This window comes from Mus pahari, chromosome 7 (assembly GCF_900095145.1).
Source record: "Mus pahari chromosome 7, PAHARI_EIJ_v1.1, whole genome shotgun sequence".
Classification (NCBI taxonomy): domain Eukaryota; kingdom Metazoa; phylum Chordata; class Mammalia; order Rodentia; family Muridae; genus Mus; species Mus pahari.
In genome coordinates, this window is record NC_034596.1 from 86,855,307 (window position 1) to 86,869,763 (window position 14,457).

Sequence of the window (14,457 nt, forward strand, 5' to 3'; positions counted from 1 at the left end):
TGCACAGTATACAAATGTGAAGAAAGCAATCATCTTTGTCTATTGCTTCAAACTCCTTTTCTCCAGAGTTAAGGAGGTATTATAGAAATTTTGAGCTTTTCCTTTTCATTTGCAAACTGGGGAAAAAAAGTGCAATGCCCCCTCCCCATGTGACTCTTTTGTTTGTATAATGTGGTTTATGCTCAACACCAGTTTTCCTCCGGGGAGTCTGTAGTTTTGGTACATGGTAGGCCAAGGTGAAGAAATGGCTAGTTCCCAGCCAAAACATCAGACACTAGGTCTTTCGGGAGCTTCCCTGTGGGCAGCAAGCATCTCACATGACATCTCAAAGTGCTCTGTGCATGGGAGCTGCAAGGTGTCTAGTGAATCCTATATAGAAATGAGACTTTGAAAATTTAGGCAAAAAGTGTTTTTCAGCTCCAACTCTCCATAACAAATACTGTATGCAGTAGAAATGACTAGTTCCCTCAGACCTTGGCCCAGCTCCCAGGAGCTAAGTCTTATCTTCCAGTTCAAACAACTGAAACAGCCAGGCAGTGGTGGCACATGCCTGTAATCATGAGGCAGAGGCAGGTGGATTTCCGAGTTCAAGGCCAGCCTGGCCTACAGAGTGAGTTCCAGGACAGCCAGAACTATTCAGAGAAACCCTGTCTTGAAAAAACAAAAACCAAACCAAACCAAAAAAACAAAAAACTGAAACACATTGACCAAATCTGCATAAGTACACTAACTGCATTTTTTCTGCCTTTTCTGTAACTTGTAACATTGTTTAGGTATTGATGGATTGAGAATTTCTTCTGTTTTGGCCAAAATGATAAATAAATTAAAAATTTTGCTTATACATTATGTCTGCCTGTGTGTCTCTAGCTCATTTTTAGGTGTGTGTATGTGATGTGTATGTGTGTGCACTCGAGAGCGTGACGTGCATGAGTGCAGTGTCGGCTGAGATTAGAAGAAATCTGGAGTTACAGGCAGTTGTAAGCTAGCTACCTGACGAAGGTGCTGGGACCTGAACTTAGTAGTCTGTAAGTGCTGTGTCTGCTGTTAACTGCAGGGATGTGACATTCCTGGGAGAGGACCTCAGGAGCTTGTCTTGCTCATGTCACTTTCCTTCACTGATTCAGCTCTGAATCCTTCTGTTGTGTAGTCATGGCCAAGTGCTGTGATTCCTTTTAGGAAATCACCAAACCCTGGGATAGCCTTGGGTACCCTGATGACCCTGCAAGTGGGATTCACGACCAGGACGCACCGGGAAGCACTGTGAGGAAAGAGGAGTGAAAGGGGCATGATAAGACATGATAAGCCCGGTGCACAGGTCGGTTACAGAGCCACAAGGGGACCCGAGGTTCTGGTGAATGAGAAAGTTACCGCCTGTGTGAGCTGAAAATAAGGGGTTTACCTTTAGGAGAGTGGGTATGGATCCCTGGCTGTTCTTGGACTTCCTGTCTATGGAATGGGAAAATGATAGTAATTCGCTTGACACAGGTAGTTTTGGTTTTTATCTGTCCTCTCATGAGGCCTTAACATTCTCCAGACGAGACCAGAGACATTAAACTTTACATAACTCTCTCCTCTAAGAGTGTATACCTGCATGTAGAGGGGTGGGTGGGTGGGGAGTAGTATTAATGATTAAATCAGGTCCCAGGGCTGAAGAAAAATGGCCGATAAGGCAGAGGACAAAAGGGATACAGGCCATCTCCAGCCTGGCTGCCATTACGGCGGCAGCAGCTGGGTCATCTCTGGCTGCTCTGAGGCAAGCAACACAGCAAACGCTGAATTTAGGACTCAGGGTTTGAACAAACAGCAGTGAGGGTAAGAGTGGAAAAGGGGGTTTTAGTGGATTTGTACTATGTGGTTAGTACATCTTAGATATGAGGTAAAAATTCACACAAAATACTAAGTACTTATGATTGTGTAAGAGGTCAAGGGAACCTGAAGGAAGATTATGTTACTGAGACACAACTTCCTTGGCTTTTCCAGCAGCACAGGCTGGAATTGAAGTATGGAGCACTGGAAATGTAACAAATCGCAGTATCTTATCTTTTCTATTATGAAAACATGGATTGGTCTGCTTAAGGGGAACCAAGAGGTGGTCTACAGACGGAGATACTCTTAGAGTTTAAAAAACAGGTTTTGGTTGCTAACCCACTCTTGTAAAAGCTGAAGTCTGATTGACTCCTCCCTTCCTTTTTTCCCCTCCCTCCCTCTCTCCCCCCTCCCTCTTTTGGTATAGGAGCTCACTATACCTTGGCTGGCCTAGAGCTCACTATATAGACCAGTCCTGCCTCTGCCTCCAGAGTGCTGGGATTAAAAACATGTCACCAGAACCAGGCAAAGTCTGATTTCTTAAAGGCAGATGATTTTCCAACTGGAATGTATTTGAGTAGGTCAGTTAACACTAAAGACTGACTAGACAAAAAGGACTGGGGAGAGCCTGGCTTATTCAGCTCCCTGAGCCTGAAGCTCTTTGCTTTTCTTGTTGCTAACATCTGGCCTTCTTTTGAGCCCTGACTTTACAGACCTTAATTGCCTGGACTTGATTCTGAGCCAAAAGCCAACACTGCCTAGGATAGGTTTTCAGCCAGTGGGAACTGTGCCCCTTCTGACGCAGGAGTGAGCTCAGTGAACAGCACTGAGGCTCCCACAGCCTCACACATCTAGGACACTGCTTAGGGGCCCTACAGCTGTGAAAAAAGTCCCGATTTTGGATGTTAGCTAGCCTAAATGGCCACATCCACATGTCCCCAGGGATGGGCTCATTCATTGCTGAGACCCACCGAAATTCAGCTGCTGACTGGCTGTCCATATCTGATACAGATAGCACTGTGACCCTGGCAAGTCTGGCGAAGACACAGTGCAGAGACCATGATCCTCTGCTCACTGCAGGCAGGACAGCCTGATTCCTGTGGGGAAGGTCTCACTGCTGCTGGCCTTGTGCTTCTTTCCCCATCATCTGCAGTGCACAACAACAGACTGATAACCTGGCTCAGTGTCCTTCACCCACTTCCTGTTCCACATCACAACCTCTCCTCGAACTGACTGGTAAGTGAAGAATGAACAGAGTGAAAGTGTAAGAGAACTCATGAATTTATCTTCAAAGCATTTGAAAAGTCAGGATTTTGTTGTGTTCAATTTCTGTGTACAAATAAAGTTACACAAAAATGCTTTTCTGTGACATTATTCTACACCTCTTTCATATAACCCCTCTTGACAAATGATATATATAAAACTAGGGAATGGATGAAAAATGTATATTTATGATTTCTGAATGGAATTATTGATTTCAACAACTGAGCAAAATAAGCTGAAACTCCTGCATGGAAGAGGGAGGAAAGAGCCAAGGGCATTCCTGACCTTTAGAAACTGGTCCTAAAGACAGGCTAGCCAGGGAAGACAGTAATGACCCAAGCTCCCAGCTTCTACAGAGAACTCCTGCAGATCCGTCAGACTCATGGGGAGATGGACCAAGTTATGGACAGCACAAACACATGGCACCTACTAGCAAGTCCTCTGAAACTGAGGACCAGAGTAGGAAGTCCAAGACAAGCCACCCACAGTGGAAGGTCACATTATATCACTTAATGTGTGTCCAACTGTTAGGTCTTTGTTTCCAGGGTTATCACGTGTGCCATGTGGGATGGAACTTCTCATAACCCTACTTCAGCTCTGGAAGGCCGGCAGGTCTACTTTAACTTACTAGACCCAGTAAAACTGTGTGTCAATTGATGCTTTGAGCCAGGTAAATAAGAAAAACTTAAAATAGAAACTTAAGGAGGAAGCCACCTGGGAGAGGCAAGGGCATGCCACAGTGTTTATGAGTGGTGTGTGTGTGCATGCATGTGTACGTACAAAATCAGTCTATTAAAAAATAGCTATGAATACAACAACGTGTTAAGTCCTTAGATTCTTCCAGGTGAATTGCTAACCTCAGGGCTGTGGTCTTGCTAACACAGTATGAACCATTCAGGAGTATTAAGAAGGCACGTGTGGCTGGGGTCATGTGGAGGATGGGGAGCGGCAGAAGGAGAAGCTGGAAGGAAGGTCTTAACAATAAGGTGACGGGTCTGGATTCTGAAGATGACAGGCACCTGCAAGACTGAGCAGAAAGTTGGCTCCGCCTGCCTGCTGCCCGCCTGCCTGCCTGCCTGCCACCAGGAACTGACTTTAGAGGAAAGAGTGAAAGTCTGAGCCAGAAGGATGCTCTTACCCTGCATGGTGCATGAGCTGCTGCACACAGGGCAGTTGAAAGAAGAGCAGACATTTGTAGTCAGGTTTGTTCAAGGGGATGGACAGGACATTTAATCTGTGAGGATAACCTGTGGAAGGCCCATGACACAAACTCAACAGCACACTTGGGGAACTTTCTGAAAAGGATGTCCTAGGAAGGGCTGCAGGAGGTGAGATTACAGAAGAGCTTTTGACATGCAGATTCTGTGAATCAGGCTAAGAAGTGTGAAGTGTGAGCTCTGCAGAAGGCAGTTGGGAGTGAGCAGCTGTAAATAAGGAAGTAATAGGGTCAATTGTGAATTTTAGGAAGATTAATACAACAGCAACATGAACTAGAAGCTGACAGAAGGAGTAATTTAGAAGGGACTGTCATAGTATCTCATTCAAATATAGCTGAATGGAACACACAAAGCCATGTAATCCATGCAATATATGTTACACACTAATATACATAAGTATATAATAGTTCATATATTATGGAAAAATAAAAAAATCAATCCAAATCATTACTGAAAACTAAAACAAGTTGAAAAGGCAAATGTAAATATTTATAAAGTTGTTGGTATAACCACCCACATAAAGTTATGTAAGAGACAGTTAAAACACTATTTTAAATCCCTAGTAGATACATCCTGGAGACAAAAAATCAGAAATCCCAATTTGTTGTGTTCTTTCACTGGCCTAAGAAAAAAAAGAGATGATTTGATAAATATCCCTTACAAACATGCTTGTGACAGATCTGCCACCAAGCATGGTAAAGGTTAAAGGGCTGAAGCGATGGGAGTGACCCTGCACTGCATCGGGGGCGGAAGGTTCAGGTGACACAGTCCTAATGCTTACACAATGAAGCTTCCATACAAATCCCAAAGGACTGAGTTCCAAGAGGGTCTCAATGTCTCAGAGGATGGAGGTTCCAAGAGCGTGGTGGACCCAGAGGGCTGTGGAAGTTCTGCTTCTCTCTACCTCAGTCTACACATTTCCTGTCTCGCTGTTCACCTGCCTTCTGTAACACATTTTACAACAGATGGGTAAGCACAAGTTTATTACTGACTTTTGTGAACTGCTCTAAAAAATTAACTGAACCCAAGGGTGACGTCATGGGAACTTTGGCTTACACAGACTGTCAGAAGCACAGGCAACTGAGACTTGTAACTGGCATGTGAAGGGGGCAGGTGGCAGTCCTGTGGGACTGAGCAGTTGACCTAGGGGACCTGATGCTACCTCCAGGTAGTATGATGGAACCAAGGTAAAGAAGAGGACACCAGGCAGCATCAAGTGTAAAATCCACACAGAACTGCTTGCTTGCTGCCTGGGAAAATACTCTCCAGCTGGTGAGTGTAAGAAAATTACCTGCATTTGTTTCTTTTCTCTACATACTTATCAATGCTCAAAAACAAAGCAAAGAACTTCATACTGTACACACACACCTGGTGAGAAGCCTGTCAGAGTATTCTTCAGGATGCTGTCAAGCATTCTTTTTAGTTGATGAATTTAAGAATTTTTGCTTTTTAAGAAATGATTTGCCGGGTGTGGTGGTGCACGCCTTTAAACCCAGCACTTAGGAGGCAGAGGCAGGCGGATTTCTGAGTTTGAGGCCAGCCTGGTCTACAAAGTGAGTTCCAGGATAGTGAAATGATTTTTCTACTGATAAGTTTGGCATAATTTTAACTGGGCTGGATTTCTGACAGTGACTGGTGATACAGTAAGTGCTGCTATGCTTGTCCATGAAGTAATAAACTAAGTGGCAAAATGGAAGGCAAAGTGGACATGTTATCAAACTTAAAAGGACACTGAACACATTAACAAAAAGCAGCTGTCGGTGAGGGGCTGTGACGCAGGTGCAGTTAGAAGAGGGTGTTCAGGAATGCTTCCACGGGAGAAGGTCACAACCTAAATCAGATTACCTAGGAAGACTGAAAAGTTAAGAGGACGGAAAGGACGGTAAACTCCTAACACAACTCTGCAACCACACCCAAAATCCATGTTTCTTTCCTTTTGTCCCACTTTGACATATTATTTTAATTTTTTTCTTAAAGGAATTTAAATGCTAGTATGAAAAAAAATCCAGGATATTAACAAAAAACAAATGCAATTTTATCTATGAATTGAGGTCATGTAACATAGGGTTAAATCTGCACAGTGAATATTGACTGAAGACTTGAAAATGCTGTAAAACTGCACTCTGCACTTTCTATGTGGTTAATGATCAGCAAGAGCAGCTCCCACTAGCATTTGTCCACACTCCCTAGTTTTAAAGTTTCAACTGTCTCTTTGCTATGTGTGGTGAAATCAAGCAACGCATCAGGCTACCTGGCTTCGGCACTCTCTTGAGTTCTTCGTAGGCCCTGCTGCTTGGATTCGGAGATTCTGAAAAGCTGATCTCTTCCCCCTGGGTCTTGGGGCTATCTTCCTCGTCCTGAGGAAGGGATTCCACCTCGGCTTCCTCAGAATCAACAAATATCTGGCCAGCAACTACTTTGCTCGTGGTGGTGTGGTCCTTCACTGACTCATCTGTGGGCAAAGAACTCTGAGGATATAAAAAAGCATTGTTACTCATCGCAGAAGCAAGACTCTCTCAGCCCAGTCTGACCGTTGCTCTGACAAGTGCCTACAGCTGTCTCCTTCAGTTCCTGACCAGATTCTGATGCACTTCTCAGAGACAGGTCTTCACCCAACTGGCTGTACACTTCAACTCAGATGTCTCCTTCCCACAAGCCCTCTGTAGTCCTCAGAGTCTGGGTTCTGCCCCTCTTTTACATTTACTCACCCTACTTTACACCTGCCCTTGGTAATTCTGTGTTAGGACTTCCTGTTCTTATCTCTAGTCCATCTAATCTAGGGATCAGTATTCATAACCAGCAGGTCTCCTTGGCTATGAGAATCAGCTATTCTAATACGACCTGTGAGCATGTACATTTCCTCATTTGGATTAAAAACAACATCACATATGTTGAAACAAATGGCACAGGCTAGGCCTTCAAACTTAAAAGAGACTAAAAACTTTACACCTGGGCATGGTGATGCTTACGCTCAATCCTAGTCTTTGGGAGGCAGAAGCAAGAATCGCCGTTAAGTTCAAGGCCAACCTGGTCTACACAGTGATTTCTAGGCTAGCCAAGACTACACAGTGAAACCTTGTCTCAAAAATTAAAAAAAAAAAAAAAAATTCAAAGGAAGTGGGCAAGGTGGTGCACACCTAAAATGTCAGAACTTGGGAGCAGGCAGGAGAAAGCGAACTTGTAGGCAACTCTCAGCTACACAGTGAGTTTGAGGCCAGCCTGAGCTACATAAGACTTGGAGGGGAAAGGGAAATAAATTCATTCTTCTTTTAGGCACAAAGCATGCTGTCTTCAAGCTCTTTTACGTGAATGTGCACCATCCACACAGCACAGTAAGTTGAACCTGACCCTAACAGCCTCCTTAGGGAAATGCTTACTTGTCTTATCTAGGTCAGGGATTTTGTTTTTAAGGCCAAAGAGCTAGAATACTGGTATCATTTTATCTTTTTTTAAAAAAGAGTTATTTATTTATTTATTTTATGAATATGAGTACACTGTAGATGGTTGTGAGCCTTCATTTGGTTGCTCCCGCTTCATCCCAAAGACTTATTTATTATTATATGTAAGTAGATGGTAGCTGTCTTCAGATGCACCAGAAGAGGGTGTCAGATCTCATTACAGATGGTTGTGAGCCACCATGTGGTTGCTGGGATTTGAACTCAGGACCTTCGGAAGAGCAGTCAGTGTTCTTAACTGCTGAGCCATCTCTCCAGCCCTCATTTTATCATTTCAATTAAATTCTATTACTCAAAATTAGTACGTTCTTTCTAAGGTACATAACTCCTGCTTTAATTTGTTCAGTGCAAATCTTAGTACTCACCTTGGAATCTAAGGATTCATCCTGGTCAGTTTTGTCATCTGTAAAGAAATTTTAAGATAAATTATCTTTTTTTGTTGGGGACTATAAAAGTTAAGAAAGCACACTAAAGACATCATGTGTCCCTACTCATGAGGCCATGCATTTCAGGAGTTATATGTGAAAAACTTGAAGGAAGAACAAATACGCATCAGATAAGAACCAGTCACTGTATAATAAATGATCCTAGAATTATTTAAAAATTGATTATATTCAATAATTTCGTAAGACATTAAGGGGAAAGTGTCCCCCTTCTTTGTCTACATAAGAAAACCAGGGGCTCCCTTCTCTTCTCACTCCCCTAAACCAGCCTCGTCTTCAGATTCCGTTTACAAATATAAAGCTTTCTCATCACATTCCATGTTCTCAGCTCTTCTGTGTCTCTGCTGAGGCTCTTAGGTTTCCATAGGTTATTTCAGGATTTTGTTGTTTCACTAATAGGATGAGAACAAATAATAACTGCTATTATTGTTCAGCAGGCTTAAAAAATAAATTTAGACAAATATGTTTAAATTTGTGTTCTACCTTGCTAAAGGGATAATCAGATATAGGTCAAATGTTGCACTGAACTGTCATGTGTTCACAACACTGACAGTGCTGTATGAGAGTTATTTATTAAATCAACAGCTTCTTTGTGTCTGTGTGTGTGTAATTATATGCCATGCGTATGTGGGTGCTCACGGAGGCCATCCAAGGGCTGGGGCTCAGACAACTATGGGCTATCTGACAAGGGCGCTTGGCACTGATCTCAGGTCCTCTGGAGAGCAGCATGCACTGTTAATTGCTGAGTCATCTCTTCAGCCTCAAGAAATCAATAGCTTCTTAAAAGGGGTGTGTGTGTGTGTGTGTGTGTGTGTGTGTGTAGATGATTCAGAGGCTGTGTGTGTGTGGGGGTGCGCATGTGCGTGTGGAGATGATTCCATGGTTAAGAGCACTGGCTGTCCTCCTGGCACCACATAGTAGCTCACAGCAGTCTGTGATCTCGGTTCATGGGAAATCTGACACCCTCTTCCAGCCTCCATGGGTACCAGGCATGCACATGCTGCACAGACATACATGCAAACAAAACACTCACACACAGAAAATAATTATAAACCTTAGAAAAAAAAGAAATCAATAGCTTATGTTTAAAAAAAAAAAAATAAAGTGAATGGTGGTGGTGCACACATCTTTAATCCCAGCACTCGGGAGGCAGAGGCAGGCAGACCTCTGAGTTCGAGGCCAGCCTGGAACTACAGAGTGAATCTCAGGACAGCCAGGGGTACACAGGGAAACCCTGTTTTAAAACAAAACAAAACATCATCATCAAAAAACAAAACAAAACAAAGACCCAACCATTATTCACAGCTTGTTTCCGAATGCACACAGGTAGCTTAGCTTTCTCAGGAAACAGTTTTTGTTTTTGTTTTTTTTATCGTCCTTCCCATGTTTTGGCTGTTTCCACTCATCTTAGTGGCTGTTGCCCTTATCCCCCTGCTCTCTATAGAAACAGGCAACAACTCAAGCCAGGGATAAGCATTGTAGTCCCTGCCAGTATAAAGAAACAAAATAATCACATGACCTTCTGTTTCCTTCTTCTTTTTCTTAAAATGCTCGGATTTCATCCTGCATGGGGCATTCAGATCCCTGTCCTTAAACTATGAGACATTTACCAGGAAATTCTGTAAAGCTACTTCTTATTGGAAAATGTGGTATTATTTTTGTTTCAGATGGTGGTTAACATAAGGGACTAAGTTCTATACATTTAACTGTGTTCTCTTTTTGCATATCTGTGAAAAATAAGCCTCCCAGTGATGTTTTGCCATATAATTGTGCTCCCAATTAAAAAAAAAGTAGAATATAGCTACTATTTAGATTCACCTGTTTTAAGAAGGCCTTCCCAATGTTTTACTTTTGTAGGTTGGAGATGACAGTGGGCAGTAAGGCATCCACAGTGCCCATGGCATTTTGGTAGTGGTCCACGAATTAACCGCCTTCCTACCACCTAACTTTCTGAAGACCTAAATGGTAAAAATACTATCCCCAGCAAATCACTGCTAAGGGATGAACATTCATCTGTGTTTTCTATCAATGTTGCATGAGCAAACTAATCTGTTCACCACAGACACCAAACACTCAGCATATAGAGCAGGTACCACCAGTGCAAATTCATGTATGACGTGTCCCTGTACACTGAGCTTTTTGACTAGCAGCGTGTGCAAATCACTAAGTCAGCCACAGACAGCTGGGAAGCCTATGTGTAAATATAAATGATATACAGTATAGTGAAACACAGGAGTCCGTGAGGCACCGGAGGAGCAAATATGTTTTTGAACTCCAGGAGAAAGGGCCTGTGACAACAGGGTGGTTTCACATGCATTGCATCATGCTTTCTTTCATACACTAGGAGCAAAGACTAAGATGACTTGGTCAACAAAAGAATTCTTTCTCAGTGACTGAACTGAAAAACCTACTCCAAGCAGTAGCTTTGCGGAGAATAAGCTCTTTCTAGCTGAGAGTTACACATATCACCTTTTAAAAAAGCTGCTGGTAAGAGACTCTTTAACTACTTCTGAAAGTAGTTTTCAAGTGAAAGAAAAGACACTGCAATTGTGCATAAGTATTACTCACTAGTATTATATCTAAAATAGAACTACTTGCCAAACTACTTTAACTATACCCCTTTCTTTGAAAAAAAAATCCATTTTTATTTTTGATAAACTAGCATAGAGAACCACACACGAGCATAGCTATTCTGTCAAGGATAGGTGGTCATTACAAACTCATTTTGCTATGTGTCCTGTCTATTAACCAGGCCCATCCACCTCCAAACACAAGGAGCAGTGAGGTTAGAGAGAAGAACTGCCGCCCTGCCTGCTGCGTCGCTTGACATGGACAGGTCCTAGGAAACCCCTGACCCTAAGTCACCCCAAATCTGATGTTTGGAAAGCTGTGACCTGGCTTTCTCACATACTTATTTGGACACACGTGGCTAAGTATGGAAAGCTTGCTTGGCCTCTACTGTCTTAGTTTGTCAAAAGGGAATATGAACATGTGTCTGTTGATTCACAATGATGTTATTTATAAGGAACAAGTAAAACCAGGAAATGAAACATCCCTGCGTATCCAGGAGCTGTTCTCTGAACTTATGTATTAATACAACTTGCCTCAAATACCTGGCAGTGTAGCTAATGTAAAGACTGTGACACTCATTCTCCTAATCTCTCTGTCTCTCCCCACCCTGTCTCTGGATTGAACCCAGGCTGCCCCGTGAGCACTAGGAGAACTAGTAGCACCCATAGGGAACGTTCCCAGCTCCAACAAGGCCAGTGTTTCTAGGTGAGAAAAATGAACACCTTTTCATTGTTAGCTTGAGAAAATTATGGGGAAATGTGTGTATGTGTATCTTCCTCTCAATTTATTCATTTACAAGGAAAAGAAAGCAATTTTAATATAGGTATCATGCTTTTACATGTTGCTAAGCCAACATATTAGATGATGTTTACCAACAGTGACGTGGTTGTAAGTTCGACCTGCCTTGGATAAGATTAATATTAAACACAACATTACAACAAAATGTGACTTTTATTAAGAGCAAAGCTTTAAATCTAAATTTCAAAAATGAGGTTAAAAATAAGCAACTGAATGCATGCCATGGAAAACTGAAAAATCCAAGCCTTTAATTTATAAAGCTCTCTATCAGATGTGACATTTGAACTTCATGTAAGCAGAGTAGAGCTACTGTTTGATACACAGAAATGCTGGGTCCCAGGACACCCCACCATGTCCTAACCCTCGGGTACCCAAACCCAAGCACTGCAAAGTCCTTTATATAAAGAAGAACACTTTGCAGACACCGTCCATCCCTTCTTAGAAGGTAAGTGCTAATCAGTTATTATACTGTTTAGGAAATAAGAATGGAAATGAGTCCACGCATGTATAGAACAGTTTAACCCCAAGGAGGCCTGAATCTGATAATGTGGAACTTTGGATGAGCAGGGTCACTGGCCTTCACTCTCTCACATCATGCTTTTTTTTTTTTTTTTTTTTTTTTTTTCTAGATAGGTTTTTTGAGACAGGGTTTCTCTGTGTAGCCCTGGCTGTCCTGGAACTCACCTTGTAGACCAGGCTGGCCTCGAACTCAGAAATCCACCTGCCTCTGCCTCCCAAGTGCTGGGATTAAAGGCATACACCACCACCGCCCAGCACATCATGAATTTTTATAATTGTAGTTCGGGCTAAGTTTATGCTTCTACCAGAGAAATGCTTTGGCATGGCTGTCACTGTGACAGAACTCTGAGCAGACATTTCTTAAAACTCTGTACTCCACTTACACTAATATAACCCTAAGATTTAACACTTGAGTGCTAAGTATTTTAGAATAGCTAAAATACTTAGAATCAACCAGAGATTGTCTCCACTGTCCAGAGCTCAAAGTACATGCAACAGAGTTGATGGAAGAGGCAGGAAAAAACTGTTGTGTTTGAACAGTCTTTAAACTCTGCAAATGAGAATTTCAGAGGGATTTATGTTTCGCTATTTAATTACTGGAATCTTCGAGCTTCAGTGTGAAGAGTCACAGAGCTCGTTCATGTATGGGTATGTGGTATATTCTAGATCTAAAACTGTATTCTTAGCAAAATCCCAAGAGGAACTCAGTCCATCAGGTACTTTACCCAAGGCATGGGCAGCTTCCACCGCATGCTTCTTTTGAACAATACCTGCTAGAATTTCTGCGAGAGTCAAGTATCGCACAGTCTTTAAAGAACTGCCCTTCAACACAAACTGTCATTTCAAATGAAGCAGAACGGACCTCAGGCATAATGCTGGCAGTAAAGTGGTTACCATATGCTTGCCACATTTGAAAGGGTGTCTCCAAACACACCGGCGACAGCATTTTGGTCTAACTCTCTCTATTTTAGAAGTAGGATGACATTATGGCTTTCATTTACAACGAGGATCTGGGGATTCAAATAACCATCTGGGAAAATTTGTTGTTAAAAAAAAAAAGTTGATATTTACATTCTGCAGTATTCCAGAAAGAAGTATAAAGCCACCCAACAGCTGTCTTGTTAACCGAAACTGATTAAAAATATCAAAGTCTTACAGTAGTCAATGTTTATTAACGCTTAAACATTATAAGTACGTTTAAAAGAAACATCTCTAAGACTGTAAGTTTTCTGATACAGGCAGATCAAAACATTAAAAAAGAAAATCCTTTGCAAAGAGGTAATGTAAGTCAGATAGTTGAAAAAATCAATTTAAAAGCACATTAAAAATTGAAAAATCAATTTAAAAGGGCAACATTATTTTCTATTAATTTTGAAAGAACTAAGTCTTTCTCAAAACCCATAAATAAAATCACTTTCTACAAACTCAAAGACCATGGACACCGTGGCAGAGGTCACATTTTTCCCAGGACGGGGGACAAGTGACTACAATTATATCAGATTTTTTTTTTTTCTTTTAAAAACCAGACTCACAGATCAGGTGTTGAGCAATCCCTCCACTGTCAACATCCTAGTCCGGATGAACCCTGCTCTGCACAAAAGTGACAGCTCCAGGTATGTCAACTGCAAACCCCAGCGTGTCCCAGAGCCTGTGCACACATTACCTACGTGAAGGTAGAGGAATCTCGGAGGGTCTAAGCCAGCCGTCAGGAATCCCCTCCTCATCAGTCAATTCCTAATTCGTCAGAAGTCACCTAAAGTTTGCTGCGTGGGAGAGGTGTGGGCAGGGTGACCAGTCCCTTCCTTATGTCTAGCTTCCTAAGCACCTTCTTCGACCCAGGCTAACCGATGCCCAAGGCAAGAGCGAGTGACAGTCAGGGCGAGCAGTGCCCGAGACCGCTGAGCCCGGTGGCCCTGTCTCTACCGCGGTCGGGGGGCGGTGGCTCGGGGCCTGCTGCCCGAGGCTCGATACTGACCCGAGGTCGCGGCTGCCGAGCCCAGGAGCACCGCGCAGAGCAGCAGCAACGCCAGCCTGACGCGGACCTGCATCCTGCTCTCGAAGGTCGAGAGCCCTCGCCGTCGCCGTCGCCGCGACCAACTCAGCCGCTGCCTCTGTGCCGCCGCCTCGCAGCCGCTCTTCCTGCTCAGGTTCCTTCTTCGCCCCTTCCCAGGCCTCCCTGGCCCAGAGCGCAGCCAATCCGCGCCTGCCGCTCCGTCCTCCTTGGCCAATGGCCGTGATCGCCCCGCCCCACATATAGTTACGCCCCCTATGTCATCTTTCAGCCAATCATTGTGTACAGTTCTCATACCAGCCTTCCCGGTTGGACCACGGCCTCACCGACATGGCCCCAGCTAATTGGTAGCGCCTGTATCAGCGCGTGAGGCA

General features: G+C 43.2%; 1 protein-coding gene across 1 annotated transcript in view; it reads right to left on the bottom strand.

Moving 5' to 3' along the window:
- Nucleotides 1-14,234, bottom strand: part of Sel1l (SEL1L adaptor subunit of ERAD E3 ubiquitin ligase) — a 42,219-nt gene extending 27,985 nt beyond the window's left edge. Inside the window, exons 1-3 of the mRNA XM_021202138.2 lie at nt 14,048-14,234; nt 8,107-8,144; nt 6,538-6,754 (exon numbers count right to left, since the gene is read on the bottom strand). Of these exons, the coding sequence (XP_021057797.1) occupies nt 6,538-6,754; nt 8,107-8,144; nt 14,048-14,120 (328 nt within the window). The 5' untranslated portion in view covers nt 14,121-14,234. The remainder of the gene's footprint in view (nt 1-6,537; nt 6,755-8,106; nt 8,145-14,047) is intronic.
- Nucleotides 14,235-14,457: the final 223 nt, after the last annotated feature.